The 19,639-nt window shown below is 46.3% G+C and overlaps 1 protein-coding gene across 1 annotated transcript in view; it reads right to left on the bottom strand.

The window, feature by feature from the left end:
* prex1 (phosphatidylinositol-3,4,5-trisphosphate dependent Rac exchange factor 1) overlaps positions 1 to 19,639 on the bottom strand; it is a 178,170-nt gene that overhangs the window by 27,245 nt on the left and 131,286 nt on the right. Inside the window, exons 22-27 of the mRNA XM_033041457.1 lie at positions 15,334 to 15,500; positions 13,977 to 14,138; positions 12,458 to 12,668; positions 10,280 to 10,556; positions 9,153 to 9,353; positions 1,663 to 1,751 (exon numbers count right to left, since the gene is read on the bottom strand). Coding sequence (XP_032897348.1) covers positions 1,663 to 1,751; positions 9,153 to 9,353; positions 10,280 to 10,556; positions 12,458 to 12,668; positions 13,977 to 14,138; positions 15,334 to 15,500 — 1,107 coding nt within the window. The remainder of the gene's footprint in view (positions 1 to 1,662; positions 1,752 to 9,152; positions 9,354 to 10,279; positions 10,557 to 12,457; positions 12,669 to 13,976; positions 14,139 to 15,333; positions 15,501 to 19,639) is intronic.

Here is a 19,639-nt window from a genome sequence, read left to right as displayed (position 1 = left end):
TAGGTCGAATGAATGGAAGAGGATATGGCTGGTAAAATATAACATGGAAAAAGGCAAAGGTAGACAAAAATGCTGGAGAAACTCAGCGGGTGAGGCAGCATCTATGGAGCGAAGGAATAGGTGACGAAAAAGGCAAGATCATCCATGTTGGCATAAAAATAGAAAGACAAGAGTGTTTTTATAAATGGTGAGAGATTATAATGTGCTGGTGTTCAGCAGGACCTTGGTTGCCTCACATACAAAGCACATGGAGTTAACATGCAGACATTATGGAGGCAAATTATTTGAAGGCCTTGTTGTGGGAATAGAGATGTCTCGTTGTTAGATCCTGGTGGAGTCTGCATTTGGAACACAGCTTAGAGTTGGAACTGCAACACCGCTGATACACTTGCGACAGAGAGAGAGTGCAGCAAAGATTCACCACTAAAGGGCATCAGAAAAGGAGAGGAGTGAAACATAAAACTAGAGGGGGCAAGATAGGTGGAAGTGACTTCAGCTGCTTTTGTGGTTGAAGTAAAATTGGCTAATATCACAATCCATGCAGAAAAATGTAGAGAAAAAGTTAACTTTGTGGTAAATTTGTTTGCCAGGACGTTAGGTTTGTCGTACGAGTAAAGATTAGGCAGACGAGGCCCTATATTCGAGCACGGAAGAATGAAGACCAATGATGGAGTCCCACCTAGTTCGGGTATCAAGAGCCAAGGGGTCAAAATAAGGAAGAATGTCAAAACAAGGAACTGCAGATGCTGCTTTACAAAAAACAAAGACACAAAGTGCTGGAGTAACTCAGCGGATCAGGCAGCATACCTGGAGAACGTGGACAGGTGACATTCCGGGTCAGGACCCTTCTTCACACTCATTAGTCTGAAGAATGGTCTCGACCTGAAACGTCACCTAGCCATGTTCCTTCAGGGACACCGCCTGGCCTGCTGAGTTACTCCAGCACTTGGTGTCAAAATAACAATTGAGCCTCGAGGACTCAAAATGGGAAGCAGCATCTGCACCCAGAGGTCAGTCAATATTTGGAGATTCCCACCAAGGACTGTGGAGGCATGTGAGAGGTCTCCCCATTTCTATTCCCAATGAGAGAGAGTTTTCAGCAGCGTGGAGATAATACTGTACTTTAGAAAACATTAACAGCCACGCCACAGCACCAGGTTCTGACAAATATTACATAACAAAACATAGTCAGAGGGTGGTGAATCTGTGGAATTCTTTGCCACCGAAGGCTCTAGAGGCCAAGTCAGTGGATATGAATGGCCAAATTCTGGCTCCTAGAACATAAAGGTGGAAGTGACTTCAGCTTCTTCTGTGGTGAAAATAAAATTGGCTAACATCAAAATCCATGCAAAAAAAATGTGAAGTAAATGTAAACCATTGGGGGGCAAATTTGTTTTCCATTCCATAAATCTAGATGTTTTAGTTTAAGCAATACACTATTAAGACAAGATACACTGTGGTTAACAGCATGTGGCAGAGTTAACATCAATTACAAATGCAAATATTGGCAGATACCCTCTTCTGAACGCAAGTCACTATTGCATAGTCTTAAAACTTATGGTCAAAACCAACCCAAATGATAAGTTTGTTAAGTTTCGGGCACAGAATTGCTACTGCGATTGCAACAGAAAAGTGATAAGATTACTTGGAAGAAAGTCTCACCTGATCCCATCTCATCGCTTCCCAGATAGGAGCTTCTACTACGATCACTGGTGTAAGAAAGCACCGAGTCTCGGTTGCTATTGCACTCACTGCAAGATATCAACAAAAGACAATTTCAATCACAAGGAACTGCAGATGCTGGTTCATACTGAAGACAGGCACAAAATGCTGGAGTAATTCAGCAGGTCAGGCAGATTTTCTGGAGAGCGTGGATAAGCAACAATCTGGGTCAGAACTCAGGGCGGCCACGGTGGCGCAGCGGTAGAGCCGCTCCTCACAACGCTTACCGCGCCGGAGACCCTGGTTCGATCCTGACTACGGGTGCTGTCTGCATGTAATTTGTACACGCTCCCACACTCCAAAGACGCGCAGGTTTGTAGGTTAATTGGCTTGGTGTATGTGTACATTCTCCCTAGTGTGTATAGGATAGTCTTAGTGTGCGGGGATCGCTGGTCGGCGCGGATCCGGTGGGCCAAAGGGCCTGTTTCCGTGCTGTATCTCCAGACTGACCCAAGACGCCACCTATCCATGTTCTCCAGGGATGCTGCCTGACCGACTGAGTTACTCCAGCATTTTGTGCCTATCAAAAGATAATTGGAACTTAACGCCTTCAAATCATTCTCCACGCTCCCAATTACACCCTTCCCATCACCAAGGAGTTTTGGAATGCAAATAAAGGCCGGTACTCATATAAATCTCTTTAATAAAAATTTGCTGTATTATGTTCATTGAAAATGTAACAGAATTTTGGCACTCGATCAAATTTCTGCGCTTTAAGCCAACGACGTTTTCAGCGAATAGCAATGCTATTTCCAAGCACACAAACGTGAAGGGGATACATGGAACTGCAGGTGCCGATTCATAGAAAAGAAGACACAAAGTGCTGGAGTAGCTCAGCAGGTCAGGCAGCATCTCTGGGGTACAGATAAAGACACACACTGCTACAAAACAACACATACACATGTGCTCCAGAGATGCTACCTGACGCGCTGAGTTACTCCAGCACTTTGTATCTTCTTTTTGTATCTTTAGGGTCGTGTTTTAAACAAGACAGGAAGCAAATAATTAAATCCATTGCACACAATGCATCAAATACTCTTCCTCGAACAAGAACTAACCACTATATATAGCCCCAGGAAAGAGATACTTTATAAATACTAAGTCATATTTTTAATTTACCAGATTAATTCAGAATTAAATGCAATCAGGTCACAATAAGTCTCACCAACAGATTCTATGGAGATACGGTATATTTTAGACATCAGTCTTTATTTCATTAATCATCGGTCACCAGGAGTCTATTCCTTGGAGCGCAGGAGGATGAGGGGTGATCTTGTAGAGGTGTACAAAATTTTGAGAGGAATAGGCGGGTAGATGAACAGAATATTTTGCATTGAGTAAGGGGAATCGAGAACCAGAGGACATAGGTTTAAGGTGAGGGGGGGGAAAGATTTAATAGGAACCTGAGGGGTAACTTTTTTCTTTTTTACACAAAAGGCGGTAGGTGTATGGAACGAGCTGCTGATGGAGGTAGCTGAGGCAGATACTATTGGAACATTTAAGAGGCAGGTGATGGATAGGATAGGTTTGAAAGGATATGGGCCAACACAGGTAGGTGGGACTAGTGTAATGGGGCATGTTGGTCGGCGTGGACAAGTTAGGCCGAAGGGCCCGTTTCCATGTTGTATGATTCTATGACTTTCAATGCTTTTGGTAAAATATTTATGATTACAGGTACCAATTGGTCTATTGTAAAAGCTATTAACATTACTTACATCCTAGGCAAAGTACTAGGCAAGGCTGCAGGCCTACAGTCAAGATTGGGAGTACTCATCTATTATTTTATCAATAAATCAGCATCTCTCAGAGAGTGATTTATATAAGTGTAGGAAAGAACTGTAGGTGCTGGTTTAAATGGAAGATAGACACAAAATGCTGGAGTAACTCAGTGGGACAGGCAGCATCTCTGGAGAGAAGGAATGGGTGACGTTTCGGGTCGAAACGTCTGAAGGAGGATCTCAACCCGAAACGTCACCCATTCCTTCTCTCTAGAGATGCTGCCTTTCCCGCTGAGTCACTCCCCCCATTTTGTGTCTACCTAGTGATTTATATGACAGTATATTAAGCAATTCACATTAATATAACTTGCATCAAATTGACATATGATACCTTTGCTTTAATCGTAAAAATAAGAGGAGATTAAATTATTTACACCTTTTCCCCCATTTGCCTCCAGAGGGCAATATCTTAAAGACCTTCCATACTTTCTTATCCAAAACACACACCGCACTCTGCAGCAGAAGCACTAGAATGTTGCACAAGGGCAGGATAAAATATATTAACATGCCATATTTCTTAAAATCCCTGGAGTTTCCCCAATGACTAAATCATTGGCTCTGAGGCTCACAAAGAGCCCTTCAAAAACATTTTTACCTGTAGCTACAAAACGCTCAAAAGCTCAAAACGCTCAGTCTTTATCTGAGCCTGGAAAAATAGAATAATCCGTCCAATTTGAAATTATGACATTATAAACAAATCAGGGATGGAGACTGAGGCGATTCACAAAATGAATCTATGCACAGACGATTTTAGAATCACCAAAAAAAAGTGCTGGACTAACTCAGCGGGTCAGGCAGCATCTCTGGAGAAAAAGGATGTGCGACGTTTTGGGTCAGGACCCTTCCTCAGTCGCTACAAGGATCTGGGAATCAAGAGAGTTTATTGTCATTTGTCCCAGATAGGACAAGGAAATTCTTGCTTTGCTTCAGCACAACAGAATATAGTAGGCATGAATACACAAACACATGATAGTTTGTGTCCAGAACCAGGGGCCACAGTTTAAGAATAAGGGGTAAGCCATTTAGAACGGAGACGAGGAAACACTTTTTCTCACAGAGAGTGGTGACTCTGTGGAATTCTCTGCCTCAGAAGGCGGTGGAGGCAGGTTCTCTGGATGCTTTCAAGAGAGAGCTAGATAGGGCTCTTATAAATAGTGGAATCAGGGGACCCACAGCCCCATTTATATCAACGGGTCGATGGTTGAAAGGGTCAAGAGCTTCAAATTCCTGGGCGTGCACATCTCTGAAGATCTTTCCTGGTCCGAGAACACTAATGCAATCATCAAAAAAGCACATCAGCGCCTCTACTTTCCGAGAAGATTACGGAGAGTCGGATTGTCAAGGAAGACTCTCTCTAACTTCTACAGGTGCACAGTCGAGAGCATGCTGACCGGTTGCATCGTGGCTTGGTTCGGCAATTTGAGCGCCCTGGAGAGGAAAAGACTACAAAAAGTAGTAAACACTGCCCAGTCTATCATCGGCTCTGACCTTCCTTCCATTGAGGGGATTTATCGCAGTCGCTGCCTCAAAAAGGCTGGCAGTATCATCAAAGACCCACACCATCCTGGCCACACACTCATCTCCCTGCTACCTTCAGGTAGAAGGTACAGGAGCCTGAAGACTGCAACAACCAGGTTCAGGAATAGTTACTTCCCCTCAGCCATCAGGCTATTAAACCTGGCTCGGACAAAACTCTGATTATTACCAACCACTTTCTGTTATTTGCACTATCAGTTTATTTATTCATGTGTGTATATATTTATATCATGGTATATGGACACATTTATCTGTTTTGTAGTAAATGCCTACTATTTTCTGTGTGCTTAAGCAAAGCAAGAATTTCATTGTCCTATACAGGGACACGACAATAAACTCACTTGAACTTGAACTTGACTTGATATGGGGAGAAGGCAGGAACGGGGTACTGATTGGGGATGATCAGCCATGATCACATTGAATAGCGGTGCTGGCTTTAAGGGCCGAATGGCCTACTCCTTCCCCTATTGTCTATTGTCTATTTGTGCGTTTTCTTTCATTGTCAGATGCAGAAGGACATGGAGATCAGCAGTCCACTTATAAAAAGGTACCAAAAACCTCATGGAAAACACCAAACTCTGTGGACCTATCAGTCAGAATTTTATGTATAATAACGTGACCAGAATCTCTCTTCACAATTGGAACTGAGTGCCTCAAGTGGTCTGTGAGAAAGGTATACGCCGTGTTGAACATTGTTGAAGCGACAATTAGATTCACAACAAGGGCAGCACGGTGACACAGCGGTAGAGTTACTGCCTTACAGCACCAGAGACCCAGGGTCGTTCTGGACTCCGGGTGCTGTCTGCAAGGAGTTTGCACGTTCTCCCCGTGACCTGCACGGGTTCTCTCCGGGTGCTTCAGCTTCCTCCAACACTCCAAAGACATACAGGCTTGTTGGCTTTGGTAAAATTGTAAATTGTCCCTCATGCATGTCGGATAGTGTTAAAATGCGCAGAGTTCGCTGGTCGGTGCCGACTCGGTGGCCTGTTTTCTGCGCTGAATCTCTGAACTAAACTAAAGGAGCAAATCTCTCAAACAAAATGAATACCGTTGAGGGCGGTAACGGTGGCACAGCGGTAGAGTTGCTGCCTTATGCCCCTGTCCCACTCTGGAAAACTGAACGGAAACCTCTGGAGGCTTTACGCCCCACCCAAGGTTTCAGCGCGGTTCCCGGAGGTTGCAGGGGGTTGCCGGAGGTTGCAGGTAGTGGAAGCAGGTAGGGAGACTGACAAAAACCTCCGGGAACCGCACGGAAACCTTGGGTGGGGCGCAAAGTCTCCAGAGGCTTCCGTTCAGGTTTCCTAAGTGGGACAGGGGCATTACAGTGCCGGAGACCCGGGTTCAATCCCGACTACGGGAGCTGTCTGTATGGAGTTTGTACGTTCTCCCCGTGACGTGGGCTTTCTCCGAGATCTTCGGTTTCCTCCCGCACTCCAAAGAAGTACAGGCTTGTCATCTAATTGGCTTGGATAAAATTGTAAATTGTCCCTAGTGTGTGCAGGATAGTACAAGTGTGCGGGGATCGTTGGTCGGTGCAGATTTGGTGGGCCTAATTGTCTGTTTCTGCGCTGTATCTCTAAACTAAAAGGTGCAAGTCTCGTGAACAAAAAAAAAAGCTCTTTATTTAACAGCTCTGAAAACACATAAGAAAATCACCAACATTTTCGACCTCTGGAAGAATGCAACAAATGGATTTTTAAAGTTCACACACACACACAATTGCAGTACAAGGAAAAATGTTAGGAATGTTTAATGATCCATGTTATGGGAGTGAAAAATTATTTGAGAATGGGTTTTGTATCCAAAATATCTTTTTTCGAAAATGGTGAAGATGTGCCAAAAAAAGAAAGAAAAGAGAACTATTTCTAGATGAGACACCTGAGCAAACATTGTCTTTCTCCTACCTCTCCACCTGCGAGATGGAAAAGAAAGGAGCGAAAACCCTTTCAATGTTTGGAACTGAACTCGTGAGAAAATCGGTCATAAACGGGTGGGAAAAAAAAAATCTTTAAAACAGCTGGTATTTCACCAAAGCATGAACGAGCAGGCTGCAAAACCAAATCTGTTTCAAATCAGCGCACAATGAAGCGATTGAATTTGTTCAACTTATAGTGTCTGCATTTTGAAAAGAAGAAAACAAACGTACAACTTTTATTTGCTTAATTTCTGTTCTTATACACCACAAAAATAAAAGGCCAGCTTATAAAATCCTGTACTAATTTTACAAATTTTGTTTAAAAACTGGCAGATGGTATCGTTAATTTATATTCAGCGTGCAAGTTAATTTATACAAACAGAGGTTTGAACACTTCAGAAAAAGGTGTATGTATTCATGCAGTAATTGAAAGCAGCCCACAGCTACTTACACCGATTGCCAGTAGTTAGGATTGGAGGGGTCTGCTTCCTAATTAACTCCACAAGGTGCCTGGAAGTGGGGGGAGTGGGGGGGGGGGGGGGGGGACCCAGCCATCTCCCGCTCGGCAAATCCGGAGCATCTTACCGCCAGATATTGCAGAGTGTCGTGGATGCAGCCCAGTCCATCACACAGACCAGGCTCGCCACCACTGACTCCATCTCAACAAAGCAGCCGACAATGTCCAGGACAAGTTCCACCACCGGTCTATTCCCCCCTTCTCCCCGTTCCCTGCGAAGATGGTACAGAAGCCCGAAAGCGCGCATCACCAGACTCAGGCACAGGTTCGTTCCCCTTCTTCTGAGCGGTCTCTCCATAAGCAAGGGTAACATAAAGCTACATGTGCAACCTTTACATAAAAGTCATAACTCTGAATTTATTTCGATCCAATTTAAGATACCAGCTATCAAGACAGATTTGTACAGCAATTCATTCTTCCCCCGCACAATTAAAGCATGGAATAATCTTCACCCTACCATAGTTACACAACCATAGAAACATAGAAAATAGGTGCAGGAGGAGGCCATTCGGCCCTTCGAGCCAGCACCGCCATTCATTGTGGTCATGGTTGATTGTCCCCTATCAATAACCCGTGCCTGCCTTCTCCCCATATCCCTTGACTCCATTAGCCCTTAGAGCCCTATCTAATGGATTTAGATACTTATGGTACTTATGGATTTTCCAATCTACCTCATCGTGGACATTGGACTTTTTCTCTGTGTCACTACAGTGCATGGTTTTGGTCACCATGGTATAGGAAAGATTTTGTCAATCTGGAAAAGGGTGCAGAGAAGATTTACAAGGATGTTTCCAGGACTTGAGGGCCTGAGCTACAAGGAGAGAGGCTGGGCAGCTTATTCCTTGGTGTGCAGGAGGATGAGGGGTGATCTTATAGAGGTGTACAAAGTCATGATAGGAATAGATCAGAAAAAATGCAGAGTCGGCCAAGAGTAGGGGAAACCAAGAACCAGAGGACATAGGTTTAAGGTGAAAAGATTTAATAGGGAAGGGTGTTGGGTGTATGGGACGAAGGGTGATGGGTGTATGGAACTTCAGACCTCGTCAGACTTAAACCAGCATCTGCAGTTCTTTCGTACACGTTACTTGAAGGGTTACTTGAAGTTACCGTCCACATTAGGTGGCAGGACAAAATCCCGGACAAGGGCCGGCAACGCCAGCGTCTACGCCTTCCTTCAGAAAGCCCGAGTCAGATGTGCTTGCCATGTCGTCCGAATCCCAGACTGTCGGCTGTCAAAACAGCTGTTGTACGGAGAGCTGTGTCAGGGCAAGCGCTCAGTTGAGGGGGGGGGGGGGGGGGGGGGGGGGAGAAGAATCGCTTCAAAGGCCGCCTCAAAGTGTCCCTCAAAGATCTTAACATCGATCTCAATACCTTGGGAGTCGCTTTACTCTGGACCTCCCAACTGGGCAAAGCAAGATCACCACAGGAGCGCGTGCGTGCAGCTGAGAAGAAGAAGCTCTGAGGAAACGCGCCGCGCGCAAGGCTCGAGCCGCTTCAGCTTCTATCGCAGCGCCCACCCAACTGTGTCCCGTATGCGGGCGAGCCTCCCGGGCCCGGATCGGTCTCACCGGTCACCTCCAGACCCACAAACATAAACACTGAAGTCATGGTCGTCTTCGATGTCTTCGAAGGACGAAGAACAACAACAATATCAACAACTTGGAGCAAGTTGGAAAAGCCGTACCTGTAGGAATCCCTGAAGCTGGTCGTGTCGTGACCAGAGTCATTCTGCTCCTCCTCTTTCACCACGAAGCAGACCCTCTTCGTGCCACAGTGCTCGGCTTTGTCAATGTCATTGTCCTCCATTGACGGGGGCAGTGAAAGCTCGGACGCATTCTGCTCGGACCCCTCGGACGGGGCAGGTCCGGTTATCGAGGACAGCAAGCTGCAGACCCAATAGAAACAAACGTTAATCTCTGATCGGCAATAAATATCTTGTGCCTGGAAATAATTTTCTTTCTTGTTTAAGTCAGCCACCTGGAAGTAATCAGCGTGCCCTTCAGATGGGGTAGGTACCGCTCCTTGTATTTGTGGAACACATAACTCAATTTAGAGGTGAAAACGCCAATTGAATCCAACAGACGGATTCAATTTATTGTTAGACCATAATGCAGAAACTGCCCAAAGGTTACGAATTCCAGGTCACGGGAGGTTGCCATGGAAACGGTACTTGACAGCCTCTTAAACGAAACAGATGAGAAAGCAGAGGGTTTGGAATCTCAGTGGGTTCATATCTTCCGGCTTCCACATGGGTCACAGTTTGGAGTCACCTTGTGTGTGACTGCTTGCACCAAGTGTGCACTGCACACAAGTCCCTGCAAAGTTAACAACACAATGACCCAGCGCTAGAGTTGCTACCTCACAGTGCCAGAGACCTGGGTTTGATCCTGACCACGTTTGTAAGTTCTCCCTGCGACCTGCGTGGGTTTTCTCCGCATGCCTTCCGCACTCCGAAGACGTGCGGGTTTGTAGTTTCATTGGCTTGGTATCATTGAAAATTGCGTAGGACAGCATCAGTGTGCGGGGATCGCTGGTCGGCGCAGACTCGGTGGGTCGAAGGGCCTGTTTCTGCGCTGTATCTCAAAACTAAACTAAAAAAAAAAAAAAGCAGATAGACACCTACAAAATGCTGGAGTAAAAATTGTAAATTTTCCCTAGTGTGTAGGATGGTGCTAGTGTGCGGGGATCGCTGGTCGGCACGGGCTCAGTGCCTGTTTCCACAATGTATCTCCAAAGTCAAACCCGGGTCTCTGACACTGTTAGGCGGTAATCCACCGCTCTGCCCACAGTTCCAAGCCATGAAACACTTACTCATTTATCTGCATCACGTATTGCTTCATTTCTTTGAGAGAGATCTCCAACTTATTAAAAAGCTGGAAGAAGGAGTCCTGAATCTCCATGTCTTCAGGCTTCAATAGGTTGCTCAGGCCTGCACATTTTTGAATCGGCACTCCGTTTTGTGGCTTCGATGGTTCATCTGCGTCCAGTGCCCGATGACCTTCTCCATCTTCCCCAATGAAACAATTCCACTGGGGAGCTGCCATGGTGGTGGTGACGTGCCGTGTGTAGCTCATGGGATGTAGAATCCCTGTAAACAGATCCAACGCTTCAGCCATGCACACCAAATTATTACTTGGTCAACATATAAAGGTTCAGATCCACTACCGATTTTCCGGCGATTTGCACCCCCCCCCACAAAAAAAATCCCACCTCCCCCAGAAGCCCCCCAAAAAATGTGACACCACCCCCTTCCCCCATCCCCTTCGCCCCCGAGAAGATTATGGTGAGTCGGTACGTCATGGAGGACTCTCTCGAACTTCTACAGGTGCACAGCAGAGAGCATGCTGACCGGTTGCATCGTGGCTTGGTTCGGCCACTTGAGCGCCCAGGAGCGGAAAAGACTTCAAAAAGTTGTCAACACTGCCCAGTCCATCGTCGGCTCTGACCTCCCTACCATCGAGGGGATCTATCGCTGTTGCTGCCTCAAAAAAGGCTGCCAGCATCATCAAGGATCCACACCATCCTGGTCACACACTCATCTCCCCGCTGCCTTCAGGTAGAAGGTACAGGAGCCTGAAATCTGCAACATCCAGGTTCAGGAATAGCTACTTCCCCACAGCCATCAGGCTATTAAACTCTGATCATTAATAGCCCATTGCACTTTATCTGTTTATTTATGTGTGTGTATATATATTCATTGGTGTATATAGTCACACTGATCAGTTCTGTTCTATCCTGTATTTATTTATGCCTACTATATTCTGTTGTGCTGAAGCAAAGCAAGAATGTCATTGTCCTATCTGGGACACATGACAATAAACTCTCTTGAATCTTGAACCCCTCTCCCAACCTGTCCAAGTCCTTCTGCAGACTTCCTGCTGACTCCACACTATCTGCCCCTCCACCTATCTTCACATCATGTGCAAACTTGGCCACAAACCCTTTTAATTCCTTCCCTCACCACAAATCACTGACGTACGACGTGAAGACTCGATGGGCCGAACGGCTTCCTTCTGCTCCTCTGACTTACGAACTTCCATTTGCTAAGCCAAACAAAGCTTCTAGAAACCACGGAAAATAGGCCGGTCGGCTTGTGTGGTGGAAGGAGCAGATACCAAACGAGCCTCTGCCTCACAACTTGCCATCGGAAGTTAAACACGCCAATGGTTTGAATGGAATATTCTCAAAACGGACATAAAAATGACCAACAAACATGATGCAAGGGCAGGTTTCCAGTGCGTTATTAACACGGGGTAAAGCAGACAGCAAGGCCCACATTCGCACATGTACAGATACATGTACAGCCCATGATCCACATCCCTCCATTCCCTGCATGTCCACAAACCTCTCCGAAAATCTCTTAAATGCCACTATCGTGTCTGCCTCCACCACTAACCTCAGCAGCATGTGCAAGGCATTCACCTCCCTCTGTGTAGAAGAACTTGGTCCGCACATCTCCTTTGAACTTTAAAACCATCCCCTCCAGTATTTGATATTTTTATCCCTGGGTAACTGGTTTTGACCGTCCACCCCATCTGTGCCTCTCAATTTTATACAGCCTTAACCCTCAACCTCCTATATTCCGGAGAAAACAATCAAAGTCTGTCCAACCTCTTCCAGTCAGTAAAGGGCCTGTCCCACTTTGCGATTTTTTTGGCGACTGCCGGTGTCATATCAGTGTCGCCAGAAGATTTTGAACATTTCAAAATCCAGCGGCGACAAAAAAAAATCTTGCGACACTTGAAAAAAACACTGCGCGTCATACGTCATCACGCCGCGTCACGCCACGTAGCAAATTTTTCGGTGTCCAGATACGTCAGTCAATGATGCCAGCAGTCGCCGAAAAAAAGGACAGGCCCTTGATGCTCCCCATTACAGACATATAAACCTCTTTCAACCAGCAGAGTGGAATTTACCAATAATGTTTTAATTTAAGCAAGAATTTAGTGTAAATTGACAGTAGACTTTGGTCAGATGCTATTCACGTACCTTGATCTTGCTCCAAGCCAAGGAAAGAATTTTTTCGGCCAAACCGTATGCTGAAAGATCTTCCAAGAGAGGTTGTACTTTTCGGGCAGGAGACTTCCATGACATTAACGTGGCAGTTTGCCGGGCAGAAATCAGTGCCAGTCAACAGGTGTAATTTGGTGGACGCTTGCTTGAAGGACGGCCAAGCTTTGCTTTTCAATTCCTGGGCAAACTGCGGATGGCCACAACAAAACGCATTTCAATCAACTCTCGCGATTTCAACTGTTTGCAAAATTCAGACAGAAGTGCCAAGTTACACCGTGGCAGAAGCTTCCATTTTGAGAACTTCACGTGCCTACCAAAGAAACTTTAAGCTGGTGGAACTATGGGAATGAATGATGCTGTCAGCAGCCATGTAGGAAATGACCCAGCACTGTGGCACAGCGGTAGAGTTGCTGCCTGACTAAAATACAATGCAGATGTGCCCAAAGATCACTGCAGCTCACGGTGTTTACAAGCTCATTCTCTCACTTCAACCAAATGACTAAAATGCATGTTTTGTTTCCTGACCTCTTGGAGGCAACTGATGGCTCTCCCTTGTTTAACATTCAGCTGAGAATCCTAGCTTCAATTAAGGACAAGGATCTATCAGCAATGCCCCCCCCCCCCCCCCCCCCCCCCCCCCCCCCCTACCCCCTCACTGTGCGCTGATGCTCCCAATATCTCATTGTCTACAAGGAAAAAAATGGAACATTGGAAAACTCTCGATGGAACTCCTGACTGTGTTTCTCAGTGGGAGGAAGGGGTAGAGTTGCTGCCTCACAGCGCCAGAGACCCGGGTTCCATCCTGACTGTGGGTGCTGTCTGTACGGAGTTTGGACGTTCTCCCCGTGACCTGCGTGGGTTTTCTCCGGGTGCACACACTCGGCCTCCACACACTCCAAAGACGTGCAGGTTTGTCGGTCAATCGGCTGCCGGAAATTGTTCCGAGCGTGTGTAGGTTTAGAACTCGTGTACGGGGATCGCTGGTTGGTGTGAACTCCATGGGCCGAAGGGCCCGTTTCCACGCTGTATCGTCAAGCTCAACTAAAAGTTAGAAATGTACGACTGCGACCATGCCATATGGAGCACGATTGCGGAAGGTTTGAGTATGCTCTACTAGGGAGATCTGGAAATCAATATGTAACTAAATCACACGGCCACGGTTGTGAGAGGTCTCCTGTGGTCGTGAGAGGTCACCCGCGACATGTCGCCAGGGGTCGCCTGTACGGCCGTGAGAGGTCCAAAGAGTCGCAGCATCTTTCTGGTCGCCGCTGAATTTTCAACATGTTGAAAATTTCGGCAACCTATGATGAGTACCGGCAGCAGCCTGTAAAGGTCGCGTAAGTGGGACAGGCCCTATAGTGTGCGAGGATCGCTGTTCAGTGCGGGCTGAAGAGCTTGTTTCCGCGCTGTCACTAGTCTAAGAAGTCATGAGACATATTTTCTCAGGAGTTGTATTTGACTGGTTTGGCTTAGCAACGACAAGACATGTTCGTACCTGAGAGTATTTGGTGATTCTCCGTTCGATGGTGTCCAGCTTGCCTTCACACAGATGTCGGAACTCAAACTGGGGCTTAAAGATCATGGAATTTCTGGAGGTTATCAATCCTCTGTAATTTGTTATAAACTGACGATCATCGGCCGCAAAAGCTTCCAGAATCTGACAAAAGAGGCAGTGTTAATTCATGAGGACTACCGAGTCAGAAAATTAATCAATGATACGAAAAGATCTGATACAATATCCACTGAAGGGTCAAAGGCCGTATTGTTTTATTTACAGACAGTCTGTTCATGTCGGTGACAAAGATGACTAGACTGCTGGAGGAACAATCATTTGCAAGCCTACTTCATCTTTCTTTCTAAAGTTCAGTTGACACCAACATTTCCGAACCACTTTGACTTGGATCACAACATCTTTGAAGAGAATGGGCAGGGGATGTTTCGGGTTGGGACCCCTCCCGACCTGAAACATCATCTGTCCGTTTCTGAAGAAAGGTCTCAACCCAATCTCATCCATCCATTTCTGAAGAAGGGTCCCGTCCCAAAATATTGTCGATCATCCTCCACAGATGCTGCCCGACCCTTTGTGTTTCTACAGCACTTCACGTTTCGCTACCTATCGCGAAAGAGTTTTCCCCAGAATATCTCTAGATGAAACCATCTGATGCCATCTGCAGATATTATGTAATAAAAAGGAACTGCAGATGCTGGTTTACACCAAAGAGACACAAAATGCTGGAGGAACCCAGCGGGTCAGGCAGCATCTGTGGAGAAAATGTATAGGTCACATTTCTGGGTCAAGACCCTGATTGGAGTGTGGGAAGGGGAGGCGAGGTGGTGGTGGGAGGGCTAAAAACTGGACAACTCAGGGGCGGCAACAGATGACTTCAGGAAGGTAGGTTCCCCGATAGGCCAGTTGCGGGCTAGGTCAGCGTTAAGGGGCTGTCCCACTGTATGAGCTAATTCAAGAGTTCTCCCGAGTCTCCCCTGATTCGAACTCGGAGAATTATGGTAATAGCCGCTCGTAGGTACTCGGGGCTCTCGTGGACATTTTTCAACATGTTGAAAAATCTTCACGAGTCTTCACCAGCTTACCGCGTTTCCCCGAGTACCTGCCGTTAGCGTTACGAGCCGCTAAGAGACGTCATGAGCTCCGACGTACATTCTTCGTGCTTAACACGAGTTTGATTTTTTTTAAACACGGGAGAGCTCTTGAATCAGCTCGTACAGTGGGACAGGGCCATTATGTCCAGCACCATATTCAATCTACAGACGATCTTGGCTAAGGATTGGATCAGTATTTTATAATGTACATAAGAAATCGGGTCTTGAAGAGGTAATTGAAGAATGTGTACCTTTGCGGTTAAATTGAAGCATCCCCTGGGCGCCAGCATTTTTTCCTTGACATGACATTTGATTCCTGCAGTGCTGATGTACTCATAGATAACACCGTGCTCCAAATGCACATTATCCACAGTCAAACTGATGTGAGGTGCAGTCCCATCGGGACTCAAACGCTGGTCTGCAAGGTTGGGAAAGTTCAGTGATTAGTAAGCAGAATTAGGCCTTTCCGCCCATCAAGTCTACTCCGCCATTCAATCATGGCTGATCGATCTCTCCCTCCTAACCCCATTCTCCTGCCTTCTCCCCAGAACCTCCGACACCTGTACCAATCAAGAATCTATGTTCAAGAAGGAACTGCAGCTGCTGGAAAATCGATGGTTGACAAAAAATGTTGGAGAAACTCAGCGGCTGCAGCAGCATCTATGGAGCGAAGGAAATAGGCAACGTTTCGGTCCGAAACGTTGCCTATTTCCTTCGCTCCATAGATGCTGCCGCACCCGCTGAGTTTCTCCAGCATTTTTTGTCTACCTAATCAAGAATCTATCTATCTCCACCTTCAAAATATCAATGACTTGGCCTCCACAGCCTTCGGTGGCAAAGAATTCCACAGATTCACCACCCTCTGACATAGAGACATAGAAAATAGGTGCAGGAGTAGGCCATTCAGCCCTTCGAGCCAGCACCACCATTCAATACGATCATGGCTGATCATACAAAATCTGTACCCCGTTCTGGCTTTTCCCCCCATATCCCTTGATTCCCTTGGCCTGAAGAACTAAATCTGACTCTCTCTTGAAAACTCTTGATGAAAGAAATTCCTCCTCATTTCCTTCCCGAGGGAAGATCCTTTAATTCTGAGGCTGTGACCTCTGGTCCTAGACTCTCCCACGAGAGGAAACATCCTCCCCACATCCACTCAAACCAGGAAAAGTGATTACTCCTCCGAGATGGAACAAAAATTAGCCCCAATCACTCGTTTAGTTTGGTTGAGTGGTACAGCATGGAAACAGGCCCTTCGGCCCACTAAGTCCGCACCGACCGACCGTACACTTTGTCTACCCTGATGAATCTGTTATATCTGGTTATGGACCTTTTCAAAGGTTCAAAGGTTATTTTACTGGTCACATACACCATAGGTGTAGTGAAATGCTTCTTGCCAATGCAGCACATTAAAAAAAAATACAGTCATAACTATAATAAAGAGATTTAAACATAAAAAGACATCCCCCCACAATGGTTCCCATAATGAGGGAAGACACAATGTCCAGTCCCCATCCCATGTCCACCCATTGTCGGACCTATTATGGCCTCCGCAGTCGCCTTTACGGAGGCCCGATGTTTTATCAACTTTTATTGATAGGAAAAGTGTTTTTTATGTACTTAATAAAATTATTCCTTCTTGAGCACCTATCAAATCTTCAGTGCACCTTGTTTTTGCAGATTTTTGTTTTTTCAATTTTACAGATACGCTGTGGAAACAGGCCCTTCGGCCCACTTGGACCGTGCTGCCCAGCGATCACCTTTACACTAGTTCTATCCTACACACTCGGGGCAATTTACAGAAGTCAATCACCCTACAAACGTGCACATCTTTGGCGTGTGGGAGGAAACCGGAGCACCCGAAGAAAACCCAAAGGGTGATCTGGAGACCATACAAACTCCGTACCGACAGCACCCGTAGTCAGGTTCGAACCCGGGTCTCAGGTGCTGTAAGGCAACAATTCTGCCGCTGCGCCACCGCGCTCGATTCCACTTGTCAGATCTAATTATGCTTAATAAACAGACTTTTATTATTTTTGAAGTCGACCCTCTCACTTCCCTGACAAAGGTCGGCAGATCCCGTGTCAGCAGATGGGCAGATAAATGCAGAATTAGTCAAGCCAACTTATGTTCTGTGTATGGTTTGTTGAGGTTCCTCGAGACATCATATTGTGATGGAGCTAAAAGGGTTTGAAAGCAAGCCAGCCGGCCTGGACACAACCAAGCCAAGGATTTTTATCTGAAATATTTCTCAAGCATGAATGTAAACAAGCAGGAGTGTTAAAAAAAGGTCATGGGCGAGTCGTACTCTCTCTTCCCCCCCCTCTCCTACCAGGCGAGAGGTACACAAGTGTGAAAGCTCACACCTCCAGATTCATCAACACTTTCTTCCCAGCTGTTATGGGGCAACTGACCATCCTATCAACAACCAGAGGGTGGTCCTGACCTACCATCTACCTCATTAGAGGCCCCTGTACTATTTTGGATCGGACTTTACCTTGCACAAAACTTTATTCACAAGCAAAGAATTTCACTGTGACTTGTCAGGCGTGACAATAAAGTATTCATTCAATCAGACCCTGTGTCTGTACACTGTGGACGGTTTGATGTAATCACTCACAGTGTTTTTGCTGACGGCTTTTTTTACTTTACCTCGGTGTGACAATAATATAATAAACTAAACTAAACTTAAAGGTGGACTAAAATGCTGGAGAAACTCAGCGGGTGAGGCAGCATCTATGGAGCGAAGGAATAGGTGACGTTTCGGGTCGAGACCCTTCTTCAGACTGATGGCGGGTGGGGAGGGGGGGAGAAAAGAAAGGAAGAGGCGGAGACAGTGGGCTGTGGGAGAGCTGGGAAGTGGAGGGGAAGGAGGGAGAAAGCAAGGACTACATGAAATTGGAGAAGTCAATGTTCCTACCGCTGGGGTGCAAACTACCCAAGCGAAATATGAGATGCTGCTCCTCCAATTTGCAGTGGGCCTCACTCTGGCCATGGAGGAGGCCCAGGACAGAAAGGTCGGATTGGGAATGGGAGGGGGAGTTGTAGTGCTGTGCCACCGGGAGATGAGGTTGGTTAGTGCGAACTGAGCGGAGATGTTGGGCGAAGTGATTGCCAAGCCTGTGCTTGGTCTCGCCAATCTAGAGAAGCTAAACTTATAAACAATAGACAATAGGTGCAGGAGTAGGCCATTCGACCCTTCGAGCCAGCACCGCCATTCAATGTGATCATGACTGATCATCCCCAATCGGTACCCCGTTCCTGCCTTCTCCACACATCCCCTAACTCCACTATTTTTAAGAGCCCTATCTAGCTCTCTCTTGAAAGCATCCAGAGAACCTGCCTCCACCTGAGGCAGAGAATTCCACAGACTCACCACTCTCTATGAGAAAAAGTGTTTCCTCGTCTCCGTTCTAAATGGCTTACTCCTTATTCTTAAACTGTGGCCCCTGGTTCTGGACTCCCCCAACATCGGGAACATGTTTCCTGCCTCTAGCGTGTCCAAACCCTTAGCAATCTTATATGTTTCAATGAGATACCCTCTCATCCTTCTAAACTCCAGAGTGTACAAGCCCAGCTGCTCAATTCTCTCAGCATATGACAGTCCCGCCATCCCGGGAATTAACCTTGTAAACCTACGCTGCGCTCCCTCAATAGCAAGAATGTCCTTCCTCAAATTAGGGGACCAAAAGGGGATAGAAGAGGAGGGAATTGTGAAGCCAGAGGAAGGAGTATAGATGGAGGGGGGGAGGGTAGTGAAGGCAAAAGAGAAAAATGGGTGATCATCCAGGTGGGGCAAAGGGAAGAGAAGGGGGAACTAAGGGGGGGTTCTAGGTTAGGCATAATTTGAAAAAAGGATATGCAGTCAAAGTACTAACCACATATTTAAAAGTGGAATTGTAAAGAGGTATTTTTTTATCAAGGAAAGGGGAAGCGTGGAACTGCGCGTGCAACAGACTTTGGGTTCAGGGCCGATTTAAAAGATAGGCTGTTCGGTTTATTGCCAGGTACAGATATCAAGGGGGCCAAGTCCAAGAATTCTAAAGCAAGGCACTGGCCTGGTTTTGCTCAGAAATATTGGCCCATGCGTTAACATTTCCCATGCAGGACTGAACAACGCTATATTTTTGCGCATTTACGTGTATAAATTCCCTTAGTCTGAGCCAACAGTTTGCTGCTGTTTGTGTGACCAGACTTCAACACTGTGCTCTGCACTATACATCCAGTGTCAGCTTGGGTTTGGTTGAGCAAGTACTCTGCCATTCAGTTCAGAGAACGGCTACCAGAGGCATTGATTTATTGATTGATTGATTAATACATACATTTGGCCCATCGAGTCCACGCCAACCATCGATCACCCATTCATAGAGTCATAGAGCGATACAGTGTGGAAACAGGCCCTTCGGCCCAAGTTGCCCACACCGGCCAACATGTCCCAGCTACACTAGTCCATATCCCTCCAAACCTGCCCATCCATTCACACTTGTTCTATGTGTAGGAAGGAACTGCAAATGCTGGTTTAAACCAAAGATAGACACAAAATTCTGGAGTAACTCA

This window comes from Amblyraja radiata, chromosome 23 (genome assembly GCF_010909765.2).
Source record: "Amblyraja radiata isolate CabotCenter1 chromosome 23, sAmbRad1.1.pri, whole genome shotgun sequence".
Classification (NCBI taxonomy): Eukaryota; Metazoa; Chordata; class Chondrichthyes; order Rajiformes; family Rajidae; genus Amblyraja; species Amblyraja radiata.
Note: the sequence above shows the minus strand (reverse complement) of the source record. Positions and strands in the feature narration are given on the sequence as shown.